The 23,788-nt window shown below is 35.4% G+C and overlaps 2 protein-coding genes and 1 pseudogene across 3 annotated transcripts; 1 reads left to right on the top strand and 2 right to left on the bottom strand.

The window, feature by feature from the left end:
- Nucleotides 1–602: 602 nt before the first annotated feature.
- On the top strand, nt 603–4,800 carry LOC147407389 (S-adenosyl-methionine 4-1-methyl-2-pyrrolidinyl-3-oxobutanic acid methyltransferase-like). Its single transcript, XM_086435932.1, has 4 exons — nt 603–733; nt 831–1,235; nt 3,518–3,790; nt 3,873–4,800. Exons 1-4 carry the CDS (start codon nt 656–658, stop codon nt 4,227–4,229), a joined length of 1,113 nt encoding a protein of 370 aa, XP_086292058.1. The 5' UTR covers nt 603–655; the 3' UTR covers nt 4,230–4,800.
- A 4,646-nt stretch (nt 4,801–9,446) lies between these two features.
- LOC147407388 (AAA-ATPase At3g50940-like) lies at nt 9,447–13,434 on the bottom strand. Its single transcript, XM_086432836.1, has 2 exons — nt 12,067–13,434; nt 9,447–10,355 (listed from the first exon to the last, which is right to left on the bottom strand). The coding sequence occupies exons 1-2, from the start codon at nt 13,261–13,263 to the stop codon at nt 9,999–10,001; spliced, it is 1,554 nt and encodes a 517-aa protein (XP_086288962.1). The 5' UTR covers nt 13,264–13,434; the 3' UTR covers nt 9,447–9,998.
- A 1,070-nt stretch (nt 13,435–14,504) lies between these two features.
- On the bottom strand, nt 14,505–23,455 carry LOC147407387 (inositol-pentakisphosphate 2-kinase-like; annotated as a pseudogene). The gene is made up of 7 exons (XR_015176778.1): nt 23,072–23,455; nt 21,878–22,022; nt 19,687–19,834; nt 18,784–18,821; nt 18,558–18,668; nt 16,617–17,217; nt 14,505–15,445 (listed from the first exon to the last, which is right to left on the bottom strand). The product of XR_015176778.1 is annotated as an inositol-pentakisphosphate 2-kinase-like (transcript).
- Between the last annotated feature and the right edge of the window lie 333 nt (nt 23,456–23,788).

The raw sequence follows: 23,788 nt of genomic DNA, 5'->3' as shown, positions 1-23,788 counted from the left end.
ACAGTAATAAGAGAATTTTACTTTCTCTTGCCCATGGTAAAAAAATCAAAATTTCCTGATAAGATTATCTTATTGCATCCAAAAATATGATCTAATATAAAAATGCTGTAGAGGATGAAATTCTATGAATTTCAACCAAAAAAAAAAAAAAAATCGTCATTATATTTTAATTTAAAATTTGGTTGCTCAGTAACCATCCATTGTCAACATCATTGATCAAGCTCGAAAAATTTTTTTTTTTAATTTTTTTTACCATAAGGCTTTTCATGAAATTTAGAAGGTTGCAGTGTTGGATTATAAATATGATAATCTATGTGCATCCTAAAATACTTTTTAACATTTAAAATTTTAAAATAAAGATTTATGGACAATGGATGTGCGGGCAGGAGAAAAAAATTTCTCTTTTGTTACTTACCTAATCAGCGCCGCATGTCAAAACTGTCTTGGTCTGTGAGCAAACAATCACTCATGATCAACTAATTCTTGAGCATTGAGTTCACTCCATTATTATTATTATTATTGTTTTCATTTAATTCTTCTTTCTTGTGTTCAAACGAAGAAGGTCAACTAATCAAATGTTTACATACAGCAGCGTACAGAATACTTGATCTACAGAGGAGAAGAGAGGAGAGGAAAGGAGAAGAAACCATTAACCATGATGGATGTGCAACAGGTTCTTCACATGAATGAAGGAGAAGGAGATAACAGTTATGCTAAGAACTCCATACTTCAAGTCTCTCTCTCTCTCACATTTTCTTTGTGGATTGTCACCCTTATTGGATTTTCCTGATCTTAAATGATTGAATTAATGTGTTTTGTTTTGTTTATAGAGAACAGTGATAGACAAGGCAAAACCCGTAATAGAAGAGACGATGTTAGATCTGTACTCCACCACCCTCCCTCAGTGTCTGAGGATTGCAGACTTGGGTTGCTCTTCAGGACCCAACACCCTATTAGCCATCTCTGAGATTATAGATACTATTTACAAGGCATGCCAACCTATGAATCGTCGGCCACCTGAATTCCAAGTCTTCCTAAATGATCTTCCAGGAAATGATTTTAACACCATCTTCAAGTCTTTGCCTAGTTTCTATGACAAACTCAAGAAAGAGAATGGCCATGATTTCGGTCCGTGTTTCATTAATGGAATGCCTGGATCTTTCTATGAGAGGCTATTTCCGAATGAAACTCTGCACTTTGTTCACTCTTCTTATAGCCTCCATTGGCTTTCTCAGGTTAGAATCTTAGCTAATTAATAACAAACACCAAAAACTTTTCTTTGGCTCATCATTTCCATGTATCACAAAAACATTTGTGTTTTTCTATTTTTAATATTTGCATTAGCAACGCAACAATAACTACCATTTATTTTAGAAGACTGTCTGCGTAAAGATAGCCTAGATTTTCAAAGAAGGATAGCCTTTGGGACGTGTTAAAGGCACCCCAATTCTTACCTCAGGCACCCCACCCCATAGCAATAATTTTTTTTTTTTTTTTTTTTTTTGTCTTATATGACTTAAAAATTTCAGGATGATGTTTGGTGAATATCCTGACCAAAAATCAGTCCATTTTAAAATTTCTAAACCCATCAATAGTGATTTACAAAAGAATTTTCTAACTTATTTTGAAGGGTTAGAAGTTTCGAAATGGGCTGATTTTTAGTGAGAGTAATGCTAAGGTGACCTTGAGATTTACTCTGATTCTCACATTTCTGACATGAAGGTGTGTTCATATGCTTTTTACTCATATCTCAAGGAAACACATCTACGGCTTACATCAACACAGTGAGAATCACAGCGAAAAAAAAGTCCCTCCCGGATTTTCATTTTGGCGAGGATGATCTACTTAGCATATAGATCATCCTTACCAAAAATCTGCCCATTTTGAAACTTTTAATTTGTATAAGACAAATTTTTTGACTATAAGGGTTCGGTTCCTTAGGTAATAATTGGGGTGCCTTTAACAGTACCCATAGCCTTTAGAGTTGGTACAGGAATCTATAGCGACTCATATCTAGGAATTTCATTGAAGTGGTAACTTGTCTCTCAAAACACAGTTTCTTGTTTGAATCACAACTCTATTTTATCGAAGAAAAACATACTGTTGAGGATTAATTTCATGGTTTGTGGTGAATTCTCCAGAGATTCTGACTTTACGATGAACTTCAATGACTAAGAGTGAGTCATTTGCTTTTGAATAAGATCTCGATTGTGGATAATCACATGTATTGTGGTATAACTTCTATTGATTTTTTTGTATGTATGTAATGCTAACGGTGAATTCCTCATGAATCATCTTCTTATCCACTATTCCTATGTTTAGGGAACTTTTTCTGTATGTTGAGGCATCTAGAAAGAGGGGAATAGGAATCTACCCTTGCAAAGGAGAACTCTCTCCCAAAGATCATTATGGGCATCATACACGAATTTTTTTTTTCTAATTTTCTATTCATATAAAGTTGTAAAAAGTTTAAACATTTCATTTTTTCCTTTAGAGATAGAAAGTCCTGTTGAGTGTTATATATATATTTTCCTCCACTCTCAGGCCTAATTAAGCCCCGTGAGCCTCTTATATTCATAGTTCTCCCCCTTGCCAACATATTAGTCTTTTGGAATAGTTGGTTGGTTAACATGGTATCAGATCTCTAGGTTCATATATAGGTCACGGGTTCGATTCTTTCCTCCCCTTATGAGTGAGGGGGAGTGTTGAATATATATTTTCCTCCACTCTCAGAGGTGTCATACCCTAATTAAGCCCTGTGACCCTCTTATATTCATAGTTCTCCCCCTCTTGATCCAATAAATCGATCTTTTTGAGTAGTTGGTTGGTTAACATACTATCCAAGCATTAGGTTCGTATAGGTCACAGGTTCAATTCTTTCTCTTATAGGTGTGTAGGAGGATTGAGTGTATATTTTTCTCTACTCTCGGGTGTGTCATAGCCAGTTAATCTCCAACAAATCAGTCTTTTGGAGTAGTTGGTGGACAAGTTGTACTGTAATCTTCAAGGATTGGTGAGATGGCCAAAACCATGCCTCAGGAGAGTTTGAATCCCACCTTGGGGCCAGGGGCGGAGTCAGGATTTTCTTTTAGTGGGGGCAAACTTATAGTTAATTGGAGGGGGAGGGGGCAAAAATTGGAGGGAGATGAGGGAGTGGGGGCAACAGGGTCAAACGGGGCCTATCAGTAGTTCAAAATACAAGGATATCTCAAATTTAAGCATAAATTTAAAGGTATCTAAAATGCCCCAACAAATTGAGTGGGGGCAATTGCCCCCAATGTCTCCTTACTAGCTCCGCCCCTGCTTGGGGCCTACCCTCAGGGATTTATACCTGAAGTTGTATTGTAAGGGGAACTGTCAACATTGAGGGGTTTCTAATTAGCTGTGAGGTTGTTATCCATATTATTTCTCCTTGATCTCCTTATTTTTTCTTCGTAGTAAACTTTACCACTTTTGAAAGAAAAAAAAAAACATTTTTACCCTGCTTTGTGACTAATATGCAGCATGATTATGACAGGTTCCTCAAATGCTTGAAAGTGAAGGAGGCACTCCATTGAACAAGGGGAATATATGTTTAATGCTGACGAGCCCTCCTAGTGTGCTTAAAGCATACTGGGAGCAATTTCAGCGGGACTTCTCGTTGTTTCTTAGATTACGGTCCGTAGAAATAGTTCCTGGAGGGCGAATGGTCCTAACAATTATGGGAAGGAGAAGTGATGATCCCTCGAACGATGAAAACTGCAAACATTTTAAGTTATTAGCATCAGCACTAAATGACATGGTCACAGAGGCACCTCAATTGTGGCCCCTTTTATATGTAGCAAAGTTACTCATTGTTTCATCTCTTACAGAAATCATTTAATTCAATGTAGGGGCTTGTGGAAGATGCTAAACTGGACTCCTTCAACTTGCCATATTATACGGCTTGTCCTAATGAAATAATGAGCCTAGTTGAGGATGAAGGATCATTTAGGCTTGATCGACTGGAGACTTTCAAAGTCGATTGGGATGGGGAATTGGAAGATGATGATAAAAGAGACAAATTCAGTAGGGCCCAAAACTTTGCAATATCTATAAGATCTGTGGGAGAATCAATGCTGGTGAGTCACTTTGGAGGGGCAATTATGGATGATTTGTTTTGTAGGTTCATGGAGAAGGTGGTGGAGCACCTAATGAAAGAGGAAGCCAAGTTCTTTAATGTTGTCATCTCCTTGACAAAGAAAATATGAAAACCCCGAACTGAAGCCGAGGTGCATGTTTCTTGCAATTTGCAAAAACGGCTACTTTGTACTGGTAATTAGGTTATTATGGTACCATAGACCATTTTTATTTATTTTTTTGCTAGGCATGGTTTGATTACATGGAACGAGTTGTAATGGATCACCTTCAATCTGCTTAGACCATCACACTTTTTTCTAAGAATGTTGTCCATATCAGACAAGTCTTGGTATCAAGTCCTCTCAGAAATTCAGTCTAGGTGAATCAATTGAGTTTTGAGTCATCATAATCATTTTTAAAACTATAGTTGGATACTTGGATGTAATTGTAAGTTTGTAGATTGTTTTCCAAGTGAACTTCTAAATCTTGTTCATTTAAAATATTTAATCATGAGAGGATCAAATATCTCAGAGCTTCCAAAGACCATCATCAAGACTATTTTCCATGATGAAGAAATAGCAGATAGTCTCTTATCTCTTAGTACCCCATTCTTCATAAATTGGAATTGTTCATGGAAAGTTTTCAAAAAATCTGTGAAGAATTTTTCTTGGAGCCAGCCCAATAGTAATTGGATAAAAATTAATACAGATGCATCGAAGACAGAAGATCATGCCGCTGGAATTGGTTTCATAGGCAGAGATTCTAATGGGTATTTTATCTTTGCGGGATGGTCGAATGTGATTGATGATGATATTGTGAATATGGAGCTATTGGCCATAAAAGAAAGTCTCAAACATGCAGATTTGAAGAGCTACCGGTCCATTCTAGTGAGGTCGAATTCATTATATGCAGTGAATGTTATTAATAAAGTGAATGCCTGGTTGGAAGTAAGAAGATTTAGTCGAGGAGATAAGGAATTTGGTTTCGAGATTTACAAGATGCAATTTCGAATTTTGGTGGAGGGAGGCGAATAGAGCAGCAGATTATCTAGCAAGACTTGACGCTTATGCAGGGGAGTTTAATGTAATTGAGGATGTGTCGCAAATTCTTCAAGATCTTGCGAGAATTGTATTAGAAGATCAAATTTGTTTTTATTCTCGTTAGTTTTTTTCAATAAAAAGGGTGGGGTCCTACAACCCCTGCTTACCGATCCAAAAAAAAAAAGAGAAAAAAAAAAGAGACCAACATCAAGCTTCAAAGCCTAGAGACATTGGATCTTAAACATACTAACGTGTCCGAGCTACCCAAGAAATCCTCAAGCTTCATCGTCACCTACTTCATTATTTTCATGTTCTCATACCACATTCTGCCTAACAGGATGCATACCAATGAAAGATTGGGTTAGGTATAACATTGTTGAATTTTGATATCATTTGTATTATACGGTAGAATGTTATTAGTGCATAATTTTGGAATTTTGTAAAAACAGGACCCTTTAATTTGGTGGGTAAATTAATTCTCTTAGCTAGAGAAATTGTATTTCAGGAAACAGCATTCAGTAAGTTGTAATGCCCTTTAAATATATATATATATATTCATTGGAGGAATTTGACGAGCATCGATCGTTTCTCTGTTAACCCTTTAATTTCTCTGAATAACTAGTGTTCTTGTATGGTATACCACCAAGAAAATATTTTAAAATACCAAAGTCCTTGATGTTAAACTTGCTATGTAGGAAAGTCTTCAAGTGAGAAATAATGGCAGGATTGTCGTCAGTGATGATGATATCCTCAACGTAAACGAAAACACAAGTGGTGCTAGACTTTGTATGATGATAGAAAAGAAAATAATCGACCTTAGATTGATTGAAACCGGCATCGCATAAGGCAGTAGAAAGTTTAGCAAACCAATCCCTTGAAGTTTATTTGAGGACATACAAAGACTTGTTGAATTTACACACACGAAACTCCCCCTGTTTGGAATATCCCAACGGTAACTTCATGAATGCTTCTTCTTCAAGGTCACCATGAAGGAAGGCATTATTGACATCCATTTGATATAATTACCATTTTCAAGTGCTAGCAACTGCAAATAAGCATCGAACGGTGACAAGTTGACGGCAGGGGCAAATGTGTGATGATAATCCAACCCCTCATTGAGTATAACCTTTCGCAATTAAGCATGCTTTATAACGCTCAATGGAACTGTATGAGCAATGTTTGATTTAAAAAACCCATTTTGCAACCGATGGGTTCTTTACCAAGAGGTAGTTGTGTGAGAGTCCATGTTTTATTTGCTTTCAAAGCTTGAATTTCTGTGGCTATAACATCTCTCCAATGACTATCTTTGACAACTTGAGTGAATGAAGTTGGTTCTAAAACAGAGGTAATAGAAGCTAAAAAAGAATGGTGAGGCAAACAAAATTTGTTATAAGCTAAGAAATGTGAGAGTGGGTGAGAAGTACCTGAGGGTTTTACCTTCAAAGAAGTCGTTGGAGAAGAGGTAGTGACTACATTGGAACACTCAAATTCTGCAAAGTGACGCAGTGGAACTCTGTGGTCGGCCACGATTGGAGAAGATGGGACTAGTGGTTCCATAGAATCATTAAGGTAAAATGAAGCAGGAGAAGATACCAATGAACTAGTGGGACGATGGATGTTGAAATTAAATCAAGAGGGGATAACTCATGAATAAGATTAGGGATAACTGAAGATGGACTTACAGCAAGTGTATGGTGGAAAGGAAATATGGATTCATGGAAAACAACATCCCTACGAATGAAAAGTTGTTCAGTATCAAGATCATATACCTTATACCCACATTGTCCATGTGGATAACCAAGAAAAACACAATGACTAGCCCGAGCTTCAAATTTATGCTTGTAATGGATGTTATGAGTGTAACAAAGACACTCAAATACACGAAGGTAATTGTAGTTAGATTGCCGTTGGAACAAGACTTCATAAGGACTTTTGTTATGGAGTAAAGGAGTGGGTAGGAGGTTAATAAGATGGACGGCAACAAGGACACATTCGCCCTAAAAAATTAAGGGCAAAAGCCTGAAAACGCAAGGCTCTCGCGGTCTGAAGTAAATGACGGTGTTTACATTCTACTACTACATTTTGTTGAGGTGTGGAAACACAACTTAGTTGGTGCAAAATACCATCTTGGTATAAGTGATTGATGTCATGGCCAGAAAACTCCATTCCATTATCAGAGCGAATAATCTTAACAGTGGAGTTTAATTGAATTTTTACCATATTTATAAATGATTTAAAAAAATATGGTGTTTCAGATTTATAACGCATCAAATAAACCCATGTAAATCGACAAAAATCATCAGCAATGGTAAAGAAATAATGAGCATCATTCAAAGTAGTAGAATAAGGTCCCCAAATATTGCAATGTAATAATTCAAAAATAGTGTTCGTAGATATAAAACTACGAGGAAAATGTAATCTAGATTGTTTTGCCAATGGGCATATATGACAATGACAAGAAGAAATAGAGATATCCTTATTAGAATTCATAAGATTATGAAGACGAGATATGTATGGATGTCCCAATCGTAAATGCCAAAGATCAGATTGAATAGTGGTGTAAGCAGCAACGACATTTGGGATTTGAAGAATATAGAGTCCTCCATGTTGTTTACCCACTCCAATCGTCTTCTTCGAGGTTAGGTCTTGCATAATACAATGATCAGGATAAAAGGTAAGAGCACAATGAAGATTTTAGTAAGGGAACTAACAGACAATAAATTGTACTTAAAAGAGGGTACACAAAGAACATTGGAGAGGGGTAAATCGGGTAACAATGATAAATTTATGGGTATGAGATTGCCATTAGGCAATTTGACAGGATAGAGGGAAGATGTATTTTCATTGGTGAAATTGAAGTCAGAAGGAGTCATATGATTAGTAGCACCTGTATCTATATATGATTCAAGGAATAGAATAAAAATAGTCATTGGAAGATACTTTACCAGCCATGTTCGCACTAGGATTCTCTTTACCCAAAGACCCAAAGGTAGAAGACTCAAGAGTTGATGGTATTGCTCCATTGTAAACTGAGGAGTCGTTGTTGTGCATTGGAGAGGATCGGATTGACCATTATTGGCATGTTGGCCTTCATGGCGTGTTGGATGATTTTCATTATTGTTACGGTATGGGAAACCGTGGTTGCTGTAGCAACGACCCTCTGTATGGCCGATTTTACCACAATGGATACACTTGAGCCATTCATGACATGGTTTGAATGAGTTTCCACGATTTGTGTGATGAATGTTCTGACTAGTGGCAACAACTATGGGGCTGGAATTACTAGGTTGATTAACTGCAGCAACAATGCGATCAAGATGAGGCTCATATAAAATACGAATACATCGTTGGTGTTCTTTTTGAAATACAAGACTATGAGCCTTGTTCACAGATGGTAAGGGATTAATTAATAAGATTTGACTTCTTATGGCTGCAAAAGAACCATTAAGACCCATAAAAAATTGCATGACTCTCTCCTCTTGTTGAATGGCGGTGATAGCCTTCATGGTACCACAAGAACATGATGGCAAGGTTATGTAGGAAGACAACTCATCCCATAAGGCTTTCATCTTGGTGAAATAAGCAGAAACAGAAAGTTGAGCTTGAGAGAGAGTGGTGATCTCGCGTCAAACACAATAGAGTTGGGAGGCATTTCCTTGTGAAAATCGTTCATAAAGATCAGTCCATACTTCAGTAGCTGTTTCCGAGTAAATGATACTATCTCGGAGATATTTTGAGATAGCATTCAACAACCACGAGAGGATCATCATGTTGCAACGTGCCCATGATCCATAATCTGATGAAGAAGCATAGGGTTTTCTCACAGTGCCATCAACAACCCGAGTTTGTTTTTAGTTGTGAGTGCCATATGTATCACCTTACTCTATCTCTGATAATTGTCACCATCAAGAAGGATAACAACAAGCACATTCCCTGCGTTATCAGAAGGATGGAGAAAAAAATGATTGTTGTAATTGTCAATGGATGATGAGGCATTAGTAAAGGAATTTGATTCCATTGAAGGAGACAACATCATCGAGATAGTGAGGAGTTGAGAATTTTTAATGGAAGAAGGATCAGGTTTGTTTCTCTGATACCATGTGAATAAACATAGATGTGAAGAAGAAAATATGACGAAACAGAAACTTAGATATGTATTCTCTGTTAAAAAATGTGTTGTTACATCATCTAATTACAGTATTTATAGAATACAAAATAGAATCAATCTCCTAATATTTGGGAGAAAATAACTGAATATTTACAACAGATTCTGATTTGAAATTAGAATCCAAGGATTTGGCAATCTTATCATAACTTCTGTGATTTGACATCTAAAGTATAACAGATTGGGTGGGATTTCTAACTGATTTGTTAGCCAAATCACAACTGTTTTGATCCGCAATCTTATCATAACTGAACTGTTGTGATTTAGATGTGATTTGGCATCTAAATCATAATAGATTGGGTGGGATTTCTATCTGACTTGTTAGCCAAATCACAGCTATGTTGATCTGCAACAAAATCATATATTACAAACAAAACATTGAATTCCAAAGTGTGAGACAAATATTTATTATGTAAAAAAACTAATATACTCTTACATTTTTCATTAAAAGACAAAAGAGATCGAGATATTATTGAAAAAACAAAAGTGTTTGAGAATGCTAACATTCCCCTGGGATATATATTATAAATTTTGTATAAAAAAAAAGTGACTCTTTAATGGGTAATGCCCTCTACTAAATTGAGGGGAAGGATTCAATAACTTGCAAACTAACAACTAAATGATCATGTGGGCTACAATCCAATATATCTGGCAATTTATTTGTGTTTTAAGTTCTTTCCTCATCCTTGGCTGCATCACTGTCCATTTTTCTTTTTTCGGAGGAATTTGACAAGTCCATGAAGGGAAATGTCAGCATCATTGTTCCCCGTTAGTTCATCGCAAACTTCTGCAAGGGTAATGATTACCTTCTCCATTAGTACTTCGAGCTCTCTGAATAACTGGTTTTCTTGAATCTTGTGATAATTGAAAGCGAGAACCTTCAACCCAGTGGGAGTGCAGTAAGACTTGTGTATGTGCATGTCCATGCCACTCAGACTTAGCAATGCCGGGTCAAGCCACTCCTTGTTATTGGTTGTGACTACGATGATCCGCTCATCATCGTAAGGCCGCCATAGGCCTTCAATGAAGTTCAGTAGATCAGATGGTGTCAACTGTTCAAAGGAAAGTCCCAAAACTAAGCTGATTAGAAATATTTGAAGAGTAATGGTTACATTGATGGAGGTTTTCATAGATTACTTTCATAAAAAGATAACATTCATAAATAATAATAAAAAAACCCAATATATTTTCCTTAGTTTAAATATGCCGAGTTTATTAAGGTTTTGCAAATCAAATTTGGTTTGGCCCGATCTAGACCGACCTGATCTGATCATTATTGGATTGGGTTTGGATCGAGATCAGATAAAAATCCAATCCGAACAAGAGTTCAATCCGATGATTATTGGATCAGCTCCAGGTCCGATCCAGTCCTTAAAAGATCAGTACCTATCGACCCGATCCAATTCAGTCAGATCCAGTCACAGCCCTCGTACGGTCGTCCCCGTGGCAAGGGTGGTTGGCTTGTTTATATCGTTTGACGAAAGTGCCCTTATTATGCGTGGTACGGTGGTAGTAGTTGGTACAGTTATATGTCAAAGTCGGTAAGCTTGCCTTCAAAATTTGGAAGGAAGGGACCTCAAACTTGCACGTAATTGAAATGAATGAGTCACTTAGTTGGCGACTTGGCATGATCAACTGGAACATTGGTCTAAAATAAATTGACCAGTTAAAGCATTATTCGTTAAATAATCCCATTTCTCCAAAGATTTTTGATAATTTTACTCTCTTTTTTAGTAGGTTACTTTCACATAACTACACAAAATCATAAAAATCTATCCTTGTATATCTCAAAACAAAGATCTACAATTCTATGAAGGGAGTCTATATATAAAAAAAAAAAGAGTTAGATTATCATGACTCTTATCCAAAATCATGTAATCTATTTTTATATTAAAATATTTTAAAAAATGATCAATAATACTAAAATAACACTGTAATAGATAGAGCATATACACTACATGAAAATTGAAATATTCGACATAAAAATTTGACGGGCCAAGGCCCAAGAATTTTTTAAACTGAATTTTGACGGTCTAGGGCCATCAAGAATTCTTGATGTTCCCAAATTTGAATGCTTAGAGTTGTTGAATTTCTCTCATTTTTCATTAATTTGAAAAAAAATTGACACCAATTCGACCCTTGGTCCATCGAATTTTATGAAATTTGATGGCCCAAGACCGTCAAATTTGGACTTTTTTCACATTGTGATAGTAGGATGAAAATAAGTAGTAGCGTGAATATGTGATAAACTAAAAGATAAAAGTCAATTAGGATGATTTAGTCATATAGAGCAAAGAAGATGAGTATAATCTCAACTAGAAAAATGAAAATTCTAGGAAAAGAACATGAATTAAATATGAACATACTCTACTTTTTTGTACTTTAAATGAGATCAATGATTCATTGATGGGAGGAACTAAATCTAAGTCTACACTATCATCGCCCAAAATTTACAAACTAAGCTGATTGACGCCTTAAAAAAAAAGAGTGGAGAGGAGAACTTCATAGGAGGTCACCCATCTTAGTATTACTCTTATTTTATGGCACGCATTATGTGAAATTCTGATAGGATTCGGTGTGTTAAATATTATAAATATACTTACAATAATAGAATACACTGAGTTTAGACATGAATAATCAAATAATTTATGATCCCTACTTTTAAGGATAAAACTTCTGATGATGATGGTGATGGTTGGGTTAGGTCATAACTATTCACTCACTTCATAAAGAAAGGTAGTACTAGAAGCCAAGTATACTAACCTGATTATATTTAGCAAGGCCTCCACTTCCACATTTTTTATCTTGCCACTCAACACCACAATCGATATCCTTAAACACAAGTATAGATCGATTCCCTGTGTCACGCAAAAGATTCTCGATCTCTGAATTGGATTGGAAACCCATTAGCTCCAACTCGTAGATATCATAGTTGAGGTAATTGGCCATAGCTGTGATCAAGTTCGATTTCCCCGAGTCATGAGGACCATATAACAAATACCCACTTTTCCAAGCCTTCCCTGTATTCTTGCAGGATTCCTTCTTGTTAACAAACATTTCTAGATCTTTTATCAATTCCTTCTTGAGCTCATGATCCATTAGTACCCCTGTATCAAATGTTGTTGGATGATCAATGCTGATTGATTTCCATCCAGTACCGTAGCAACCAAGTGTGTGAATCTTCACTACATGCTCTTCTTTTTTCAAGGACTTTGACTTGGACTTGCTTAGTATATATGGCAAGTAAAAACCTAACACCTTTTCCTTATATTTCTTGTTGAAACTGAGCTCAAAGCATCGGTTTTCCAACGGTTTGTGCCAATGGGGAGCATCCGAATCAGGCGTTTGAGAGTGCAAACATATAGATTTCCATTTGAGAGGAATACCTTCAAATTCCTCGACTATATCATCTTCTTCTTCCATGGTGACCGAGATATTATTTTCATTCTCTAGCTTGCTTACAATTAATCGTTCGGCGGAAGGGCTAATCTTGTTGCGTAAGTAGATCTTGGAAGCCTCATAAATTTGGTTAGGAGAATTCTCATTACATTCATAGATGACAAGGGTGAGCTTCGAAGAGGTATTATCAAAGAGTGATCGAAGGGTCGAGAGAACATGACAATGGAATTGAGGGGATACGTATTTGTCAAGGAGGGCTGGAAGAAGAACCTGTGAGGCAATTAAAGTCATAGCGGAAAGTAGTGCATCTGTCGATGGCATATCGGGGTAAAAGACACCCATTAAAAGACCAATAGTTTCGATTGGTAGATTGAAGTTCCATGGAATTGAAGTAGTTTGGGGAATGGGGTTGCTCTTGTACAGTTTGTTCAAGGAACAATGCAAGTGTAGAGGTTTGGTGTAGAAAGATGGTTGGATTTTCTTGAATATTTTTGGTAGTGAGGGATGAAAGGAAGAAGGTTTAACAGAGAAATTATGTTGAGTTATTATGGCTAGAGCCATGGATGAAAGATAAATAACCAAAGGGGAGAGGAAGAAAGAGAGATGAAATGTAAACAAATGAAGATATAACTAATATAGTTATTTTGGCCCAATCTTTAATATTATTACAAACTTGAAGTGATCAACTCTCATTGAGTAGAAACTAAGCCACTTGCTCATAACCCATTCTACTGTAGATAGAGCGCCACGTTGAACAACTTACCCAACTCCAAAGTCTCTTTGTCATCAGCACTTGGCCTTCTCTTTTGATGGATCTATATTAAATAATGGAGTCGTGATGGAGTGACTCAAGATTAACCTCATTTCACATTTTTCTCATGTGGAAGTGCCCACAGAACTATAGATGCTTTTCATTGGTATCTCGATAAAAAAAACATCTATGATTCTTATACAATTCCACATAAATAATATATAAAAAAAAGAGTATGAAATGAGGTCAATCTTAAGTCACTTCTACGTTATTCTATATAAGATAGGATGACTTCAACATGGTGTTGAATATTTGAGATGTCCCTATATTTTCAAATTGATGACATGAATTTTTTTGACCTTGTTTTTTTTTCTTATTAACTAATATAGAATAGACTAAATACTCTCATCTTTAACCTATAACAAAAAAAAAAACACCTCGACTTTTTTGTCCAAAGCCAATTCATCTTCAAGCTCTTCAGCCTTCAGGGGTGAATTGTTTTTTTAATCTATTTAACCTCATCTTCAATTCATCATTTTGAAACTCACCTAAATGCCTCAATGTTAAAATAATAGAAAATTTTCATAGTTTCATCCAAAACTAGTTATCTTTAAGTTCTTCAATTTCAATTCAACCTCATTTTCATGAAAACCCTCCATTGTTTTTTCTTTTTCAATCCATCTTCATCGTTGTACCACTCCAAAAATCTTATATTATTCTTTGAGACTTAAATATTTTAGTAGATAAAATCTTAATGTAGAAGATGTGAGTAAAAATTTACCCAAAGTGGTTGACCATGATTTGATTAGTTGAAGATGAGGGCATTTATGGTATTTTCAATAGTCAATAGGAGAAGATGGAGGTCAAACTATTGCATATCATCAGTTAGAAAACATGGAGAAAATATTTCACCTAAGTCTAAATCATCAAGGAAAGGACGCGTGACAACTCACAATGAATATTTGATATCCTTCACGGCACAAAAACCTTGATGTCATAATCATATCATCCTCTTTCTTGCTGCATTGATCCATAAATATTTTAATGCATATCTTAGTAGGTGTATGTCGTCACTTGGGACACTTATGTATGAAAATTCTATAAATTTAAAGTAAAATGATTATATCCAATGATTAAAAATCACCAATAAAATTGTTCAAAGTTTAAGGACAAAGGGTCAAATGACATCTTAAGTCAATTGAAACATTCTTGGTTTTATAGAACAAAAAAATATGTGAAAAATGATATCAAACTTTACAAACGTATTCTTAATAATAATAAAAATAAAAAATTAATGGACCACAATGTTTCTTTCCTCCAACAAATATATATATATATATCATCCTTTCCTTTGGGGGTGGGATTGTTTTCCACTACAAGGGATAATTTGGGCTTGCTTAGAAGTAAGACCTTTGATTTTTGCCGAAAGATAGAGGTGAATGGGTAGCCCATGCTTGCGTTGTACTCACCAGTTAATCAATCTGACAATGATTTATCTTGTTTGAATTTCAAGAAAAGTATCGAAACATGACTTGTCTCTTTGTCTCATCTTTTTTAATATGTCCCTGCATTCAAATACCTCCTAAAAAAGAAAACCACCAAAGCTTTTCACAAAGATTTGGGATTGGCTACACAAACCATTTTCATCCATTAAACTGTCTATCCCTTTAAAAATTTCCAAAATTAGAGTTTCTGTTCCGACAATGGTGTTGGATTCAATCTTTAAGGTTTCTGAACCGCCAATGCTCATTAATTAAGAGTGATCAGATGGTCACAGCTCACAATCCTCAGGTCCAATTCATGGCCTGAGGCACTTTTATGCCGATGCTGTATTAAACCTTGACAGTCTGAGAAACCACAACGCTCATAGAATCAGAAAGGTCCATTTTTCATCTTCTTCATTTCAGTGTAGAAGCTCACTATCTTCTGGTCCAATTCATAGTAATGAACCATCTTCTTTAAAGGTTTCATGTCCAGGTCAATGAAATAAGCCTACATGAAAGTTCAACTTATAAATGGCATTTCAATGACAAAAAAAAAAAAAAAAAGATATGGCGTCTCAGAGATCATTTAGATGATTGCTCTTATTTCAAAATAGTAACGAACTTTCACTAACCTGCTAAAGAAAAGATACTACATCACAGAAACATTGCTCTTCTTATCTTACTACTGATATTATAGCATGTGTATCTGGGAACATGATAGAGATGCAGCATATACAGTATAGTAAGAATGTACATTGGTATGAAATAGAGTCCTTCTAGACTGACTTCCTACAACACTGTACTGACGTGGTGGTGTGCACAGAGCCATAGATGCTTTTCCTAGAGTTTTCACTCATATCTCAACAAAAAGCATATATAGTTCTGTGCACACCTCCACGTCAGCGCAGTGTTGAGGGCATTGTTAAAGGATGACAGTTTAACATTTTTCTATGAAATACCATCCTACAATTTCTTGTCACAAAATGCGGCGAATTTTGGAAAAGTTTGTTGAAGAGGGAGTTAGTTGAGAAAATCAGTGATTAATCGAATGAGTCAAAAAAATTTCCAGTTATTTCAAAAAATAACCAAAAAATTCCATGATATTTTGAGTCTATTCCTCTCCGCCAGAGTTTTTTTTTTTTCCTTTCTGCCCACCCATCTGCCCAAATTTTTTTCCGAAATTTCCCCGGATTTATCCAACTTTTAACACCCTTGTTGAGTAAACAAAATTTTCAGACATCATTTATTACTGTGTAAGAGTTCAAAAGGCACATTAATAAGGACTAGGCCAAACCATTTCTCCTTTTGTTTTCGCAAGCAGGGGAGCGGAAACCACTCAATTGCCTGTGCATTGAGGAGTATCATGTTGAGTGTTGTGTTATTCGCCTCCGCTCCCGGGTGTGACGTGCTCACATATCATGCCCCAGTTCGAGCTGTGAACCTCTTACATTCATAGTTGCGCTTTCCCCATCAGATCGGTCTTTTGGGGTAAATGGTTGTCAGCACATCAGACCCTTGACTAATGAGAGGGGAGTACATCAATTATATCACATGTTAAACTTGGTGCTGGGTGTTGTGTTAGAAGAATACCATAGCAATAATTACGCAATTCAGATAAACAGGCGGACACCAATCATGCTAAAAAACATTTAATTAAGAGGGGAAACGATTGTGTGTACCTTGTAATCAAACCTTTGGTTGGTGCATTCCAGGTATACAGTACTAAACGAGGATGGTGGATCCCCTTTTGCACTAGGTCTGAAGCTGATCATCACACTACAATCCTTTGCAGTTGCAGCTATCAAATAATTCCTCACAATCTTCAGGCTTTCTTCCAATGGAATAGAATGCAGGGGGAAGATATTTTTTTGAGAGCTCGCAATCACCCAAATCCTTACATACCTTGCAAGGCTGAGAAACAACATTGTAGTATGCATGAATTGCCCCTTCTATGTCGAACGAATCAAGTTTCTGGGATTCCAGAAGCTGACCCAATACTCCTGATCTGCAAATTGTTTCAGAAACAAGGTGTAGAAAATTCTCTAATCCAAGACCACGGTCTGCCTGGATGATACCCTTGATCATATCTTCAAATGCCTCACCAATCATGAAATTGGTATCATCTGTGCCACCCCCCAAGCCCCCAAAAATGAGAGAACCATTTAAGAATAAGCGGAAATTGTTCTGTGGGGTGGTAAAGAGTGCTTTCATAGCCTTGTTTATTCTGTTACTGGATCCAGAGAACAGATCGAGTGGATTGTAGTCACTTACATGTGAAATCTGCGATACAATTCGGAACGTGCCTTAGGTATAATTATAAATGCTAAATAATATTAAATAACAACGTTAGTTAAATTGTTCAATCAGTTTTGTTCGGATTTTACAGCTTACAATCCACAACCCCTGATTAGAACCCCATGGAAAATGATTTTCAGTTTAACTTGAGTTTCTTCTGAAGATAAGAACTATATGGTTTACACAAAAAATAGTCCCATAAGGTTATATGGTTGTTAATGGCTCATAATTAAGAAGATAATTATAAGTTGAAGACAGATGAAGCAAGATCTCAGTTAACAATACTAAGATCGGTTTAGTTATTGTTGATTAATTAAATTCCTCTACAGTTGATAACTAATAAATTCCATGGATTATTACATAGTTGAGAATAAATTGTAGGGTACTCTTAAATAATAGAACTTGCCAGAATAAAATGATCTTATTTTTCCAATTTTTTTTTTTTTCAAAAAAATATAAAACCTTTCCATCTCTCTTTACGAAAATATATTACTCTACTCATTGTGCATTGGCAGAGAAATCATGGTCTTGAAATTATGATCCAAGCCATGTTATAAAGACACGTGACAAGTGTGCCAAGTGTCAATGTATTGATGAATATGGCGATATATCCTTACAAAAAATAAAAAATTAAAATTAATGAATACAGTCTTGCCAGAGAACCCTATTACTCCCTTAAAAATAGAGACAACACAGTTAAATAAAACAAAAATAATAAGATAAGCAATATGTTAGATATGAAGGAAGGTGCCGGCTTGCAAAATTGGTTAAAGTTTGCAAGTGTTGATTCCACGACCTGGGTTCGAGAACTGCTTTCAACAACTAATTACTAACCACTAACCCACTTGCTTATCAAAAAAATGTCAGTTATGAAGCATATATTATTGAAACAAAACTACAAGGAAGTCTTATGAGAGCTGATTGAAAAACCTACTTGACAAAAAAGATTAGAAGTCAAACTATGCAAGTTAGCACCTATAACTTAAAATATATGATATCATACAAACAATTTTTAAGGACCCAAGCAATTTATCTATAAGTTGTGATATTCTATAGGGTTTTTCCTAAAAAGGACACTTCATTTTACCTTATTTGGATGAGACATTTAAATGATATCATATGACATTTTTTCGTAGATGTCCAGAAGTATCGTGTCATGTTGGCGAATGTCCAAATCCCAACAAGTGTCAGCATGGCAAAAAATCCAGAAGTAGAAGTGCGAAGGTAACACTGGATCTAAGCTTTATACCTTAATTGGAAAGGATTTTTTATAAGAGTTTAGTCTAAGAAGGCACATATTCATTTAAACTGGGTGGAAGTATTACCTCTCCTTGATGAAGCTTAAGGACCTGGTGCATTTGAAAACGTGTTACACTCCTTTTGATAACATTACCTCCAGCAATGAATTCCGAACATGGAAGAAATCCACATTTTGGCTGCTTTCTTGAATGCAAACATGGAAGTCAGAAAATAGAAGTTACATAGAAGATATTATTGATAAATAAAATACTAGAATTCATAAATAAAAATACAAGAAGAATATAAAAGTACCTTTATTTCGACTGCCATGCAAGGGTCCTCTCTAGTACCTGAAATGGAGTGAGAAAGTATATAATCAATGCATTTTTGAAACATTGCTAAGATAACTATTCCATTTACCATGATTAAATGACAAAAGTCTCACTACTTTCTTCTACAAAATGTCTAACAAAAAAAGAAAATCTATATCATGATAAACAATGTTAAATGATCTTTGTTGGTTCCGTCAGTGTAAATCCTACCATCCACGATTTTAAACTGGCTTAACCACTTCAACAAAGTCCCTCACAAGTTTATGTTTAACCTTTGACTACCAGGATTGATGTTGCTATCCCAAATGGAGCTGAGGCAACACAATGATGATCTTATTGATGAGAATCTAATGATTTGGGTGTGGCATTTTTGGATTTATCCCTTCCATTTTTTATTTATGTCAGATAGCTAATACAAACAGATTTATAGATGAGCATCTCTTCTGCCAAAGATTGAATTCTTCTTCCATACTTTCAGATGGAGAATTGCTCAATAGAAAGTTTATATGAAATACATAAAATTACAATTATCTATGTTGTCACATCTAGGAAAGTGATAAGCCAATATCATATCCCATTTGTAGAAAATACATACAAGCATACTGATGCTAGTGGTAAATCAAAAAGTACCAATTTTCTTAATGAAATTTTACTTTAAAAAAAAAGTACCAAATTTTTATAATAAATACCGACTAAAACATCATATTCATCGAGGTTTGCCAAGTGCAAGACTCTGCATCCATTTAGGTCTCGGATGCTCATAGTCTCGTACAAATAATCACATGTATCATAGCCAATTAGTAATGAGAAGAAAGCACTAGGAAAGGAGTATGCAGAAATATATACTGCCCAATGTCCAATGCATAACAAAGCTGTTATTTACCATGGGGGAAAATTGTATGATCAGAGATAACAAGTGCAGAATCACTGAAGGTATTAACCTTAGAAGCATCAACTCGCCAAGCAGGATGCTGGCAAAGAATCTTCTTTTCGACTGCCTCTAGGAATTCCCTGGACACGAGGACACGCATCTGCCATGTTCAAAGGAAATCAATGTCAAACATCTTTACCAAGCTTTCGGGATTATGATGCTCAGAAGGGAAAGTTTGCACCCATGAACACTTGATTTAGATGACCGTGCTATGCAGAACACATGGCCAATCAATGAATTGATATAAACTATTCAATCGATGGGGCATCCTAGTGGATGGTAAATAACCTAAAATCACTATCTGAAGTTAACATTCCTAACTGTTAAGTGAATTAGCTTTCTTCCTGTCTGTTAGACCACTAGCAGCTCTAGTTTTTGAATGTTTTCTCTTTTTTTTATGGGCAGTTAAGATAGCCAAATGCTATAATTTATAAGTTTTGATCCATCCCTCAGAAGCTTGATATTAACTAGAGATGAGATGTGGTAAAGGAAAAAAAGGAATCAGAAGCAATGATTTCTAAGGTAACATAAGTCCACCCTAACATAAGATAACTCTATTCTATAGAAGTGGGACTCAATGCTTTATTTTGCAAAGACCAATCATTCATCAGCCAGTTCACTTGAGTGTTTCCGGCTTTTGTAAACTAAGGTTACACATTTCAAAATTATTCTTCGCAAGCAGAAAAGGCTGGAACAGTTTGCAAAAGCACAAGAACAAGATTCCAATTGATTTCCTCAAAGAAACTCCTACATTATTATACATATTTTTACTTTTTAAATGTGTAAGATTAAATTATTAATATGCCAAACTAAGTAGACCATAAATGATTATATGTGATCATATACTTGGAATACATCAAAATAAGATTATATATAAATTCCTAATCAATCAGAATTCGATTATGCTAATGAATGGATGTAATTTACAAGTCCTGTCCACAAGCAAAAAAAAAATCTTTTTTTCTTTTGTATAGCTGCTATAAATATTTTTTTGAAAAATTAAAAAGAATATTTCACTTGAAATTTATTGTTGACCAAAATATTTCAGAGAAAATCTTGTGGTTTTATACCTAAAATTTGGTTATTTCATTTGAAATTTAATGCAGACCAAAATATCTTCCGAGATGAAAGATGTTCTCCACTAAAATATTTTATGAAAAGAAGTTATCAGTTGAATTTCTCATCAAGCCCTATGCAAATGAAGATATTTCTGTACATTTCACGAGAATTTTTCTGACACTCAATACCATGAATGTATAAATCGGATTCATTCTTGTTGATTGAACCAAGTCAACCAAACCAACAGCGTAATCAAGTACAGGATCCCTGTTTTAATAGACTTCCATTGCAAGACAAACCACGAAAGAATACCACGGAGAAAAAAAATAACCTTGTAGCCATATTTGATGACCTTTCTTCACACAACTCTTAACAGATTTATAGTGGTTGTAGTTTCTTCAAAGTACCTTTGTTATTGTGACTCCTTCCTCTTTACCAAATCGCATTTCCTCTGTGCTCTTATTACCCAGATAAATTTTGTGAACTGAGTAAAATCGATTCAAATGTCCATCACATTTTTTATGGTAAAAGTATCCCAAGACCTAGACCAGATCAGAAATTTTCTTTTTATAGGTAAACCTATGATGCAAATTCACATTTAAATCCTCCTCTATCAACCCCAACCCTACTTCAGATTCCTGTGTTACCTATGTCCACAATTACACATTCAATTCAATCATAACTAGCAAAACATACAAATTGAAAATTAACATTATACCTAATATCTACCAACAAAAAAAAAAAAACACATTATACTTAATAAGAAGTTGGATATATGTTATAGAACGTTGATAGAAGCAGGATAAGAATCTCATAGTACTTTCTGTTTTTTATAGGTAGATTATGATAGTATTATATCATAATATATTATTAAAAGTATTGAATGAGGCTAGCAAGCACTTTAGGTTAGTTATCTGAAGAAGAATAAGAACTACATAAGTCAAACATGTTCCCAACTATATCAGGGGTCAGTGTGGATCTTCAGACCTTGAGATAAAAAACATGGTAGCATCATCACTGGCATTTCAATTACGTATCAGAAATTGGATAAAAACCACATGGAGTGACACCTATAAGAACATACCCCGGCATCAACATGTTCAGAGCCTAGCAAAGGGATCATAACATTCAGCACAAATTGTTCTCCAATAATTTCCTTTGAGGTGGATGAAACAATGTCTTTGGTATCACTCCATAGGAGCCTTTTCTAAGCATATCACTTTTCCAACCTGTAGCAATCAACCCAAATACAAAAAACACCAGATAGAAACAGGGACAAAATCAGAAATGAAGCCTACTTTTACATTCAGGCCCTGCTTGGTACCATGCAAATGATTTTCAGCACCTTTTGGGCTGCAAACTATTTGCTGAAATTTGTGAAGGATATAAGAGGTTCATGCAAATAATTTGCAATGCAAAAAAATTTTAGAATGTAACCAAGCATCTTTAAATTAGATTCCAACAAATCATTTGCATTTGCAAATGATTTGCTTCGTACCAACCAGGGCCTCAATCACAAACAATAAAGCCGAAGTAGTCATGGTTTAAAATACACTATCATCTTGGACTGCCTTGGCCAAGATACTCGATTATTTTATTTTTTCTTGACTAGAATGTTATCTCAGGATAATGTTCCGGTTTTGCCTTAATTTGTTTGACCCATCTTGCAACATGTTGGCTTTGTGAAGTACCATATAAGGTACAAATTTTGGTTATTCAACATCACATGTCAACAATGCATACAATGAGACCAAGATTTTCAACCATGGAAGGATTTAATAACAAGAAATGGTAATAGGGTAACACAATCGACATGGGCATGAGTGTTCAGAGTCCAACACAAGAATGAAGTACAGAATTCAACAAAACCCAATGGATTTGTGGACTTGAAATTATAGTTTAATATACGATTATTTGTGGAATGATAGAATTTGGACCAAAATGGCATTGGGTTTTAGCCCATTAAGTTACATTTGTAAATAACAACCCTAATACAAATATACAATAAACATTGTTTTGTGATCCCATTTCATCATGAAAGTTATCATGTTTGTAATGTTATTTTAGCCCATTAAGTAAGATAAAAGTTAATGTGATTGAGCAAAAAGATTGGTTTCTGAGCTCCACTATATGTTCAAGAACTTAAGTAATAATTTGACCGAAATGCAAGTCAGATCATGTGGTTCCAATCATCGAATTAATGAATCAGATTGAAATTCAAAGATGATTATTAAAGAGGTGGAGAATCTAATGGAATGGAATGGTGTGGTGGACATACAAAAGCAGGAGATGATCAAATGTAACAGAGAACAAGATTCGCAGCTCCTTCTCCTCTGTATATCCAATCTGCTGCATCTTTCTCCTCTAGAACCACAACCTCCATCAATATTCAATGGTTGCTGCCCTCTGATACTGATACCTCCCAAAGTTTAATTAAAAAAAATATATGAAAATTTCAATCTAAGAGATAGTGATTATCCTTTTCTCGTTCTGGAGATCCAATCAAAGAGATTTTGTGGTCGTACTCGATTAAAAAAAAAAAAAATAGCCCCCAAGTTCTTAGCAATCGCGGTGCCAATTGATGGAGATCGGTGCCTTCGAATGATGGATTCAACGCAACAGTGATCGAAATTTAGATTTGAAAAAAAAAAACCCTAAATGCGCGCGCGCGAGAGAGAGAGATTACCATCATACTCTCATTCAACGATGCCGGAAAGAAAAAAGCAGAAGCTGCAGCATCGAATTCCAGTCCATGCGCAGAAGGTGGGGTAATACTGGAGCTGTTAATGTATCGAGTCGGGTCCGAATAAGGCCAGATCCGATTTGATATACAATATTTAAATAAACTTCATAGGGTTTAGCAAAATATATAATATATTATATACTTGGATTTGCCCGTACCTAGTAAGTCTGGTAATGGCTCGGATTTTATTCGGTATCCAATCCGTTTGGTGTGTGCATGTAGGTAAATGCATTTTACTCGTATCTCCGAGAA

This window comes from Akebia trifoliata, chromosome 3 (assembly GCF_017979445.1).
Source record: "Akebia trifoliata isolate Shusen 1 chromosome 3, ASM1797944v1, whole genome shotgun sequence".
Lineage (NCBI taxonomy): Eukaryota > Viridiplantae > Streptophyta > Magnoliopsida > Ranunculales > Lardizabalaceae > Akebia > Akebia trifoliata.
The sequence above is the reverse complement of the archived record's forward strand: the minus strand, read 5'-3'. Positions and strand labels throughout refer to the sequence as shown.

Bases quoted from the DNA above. Each gene is read 5' to 3' on its own strand.
- LOC147407388 (XM_086432836.1), bottom strand. From the start codon at position 13,263: ATGGCTCTAGCCATAATAACTCAACATAATTTCTCTGTTAAACCTTCT. The intron at 10,356-12,066 runs GTTAGTATACTT...TCCTTTGAACAG, and splicing joins GCCTTGCTAAATATAATCAG to TTGACACCATCTGATCTACT.
- LOC147407389 (XM_086435932.1), top strand. From the start codon at position 656: ATGATGGATGTGCAACAGGTTCTTCACATGAATGAAGGAGAAGGAGAT. The intron at 734-830 runs GTCTCTCTCTCT...TTTTGTTTATAG, and splicing joins CTAAGAACTCCATACTTCAA to AGAACAGTGATAGACAAGGC. The intron at 3,791-3,872 runs GCACCTCAATTG...AATTCAATGTAG, and splicing joins TAAATGACATGGTCACAGAG to GGGCTTGTGGAAGATGCTAA.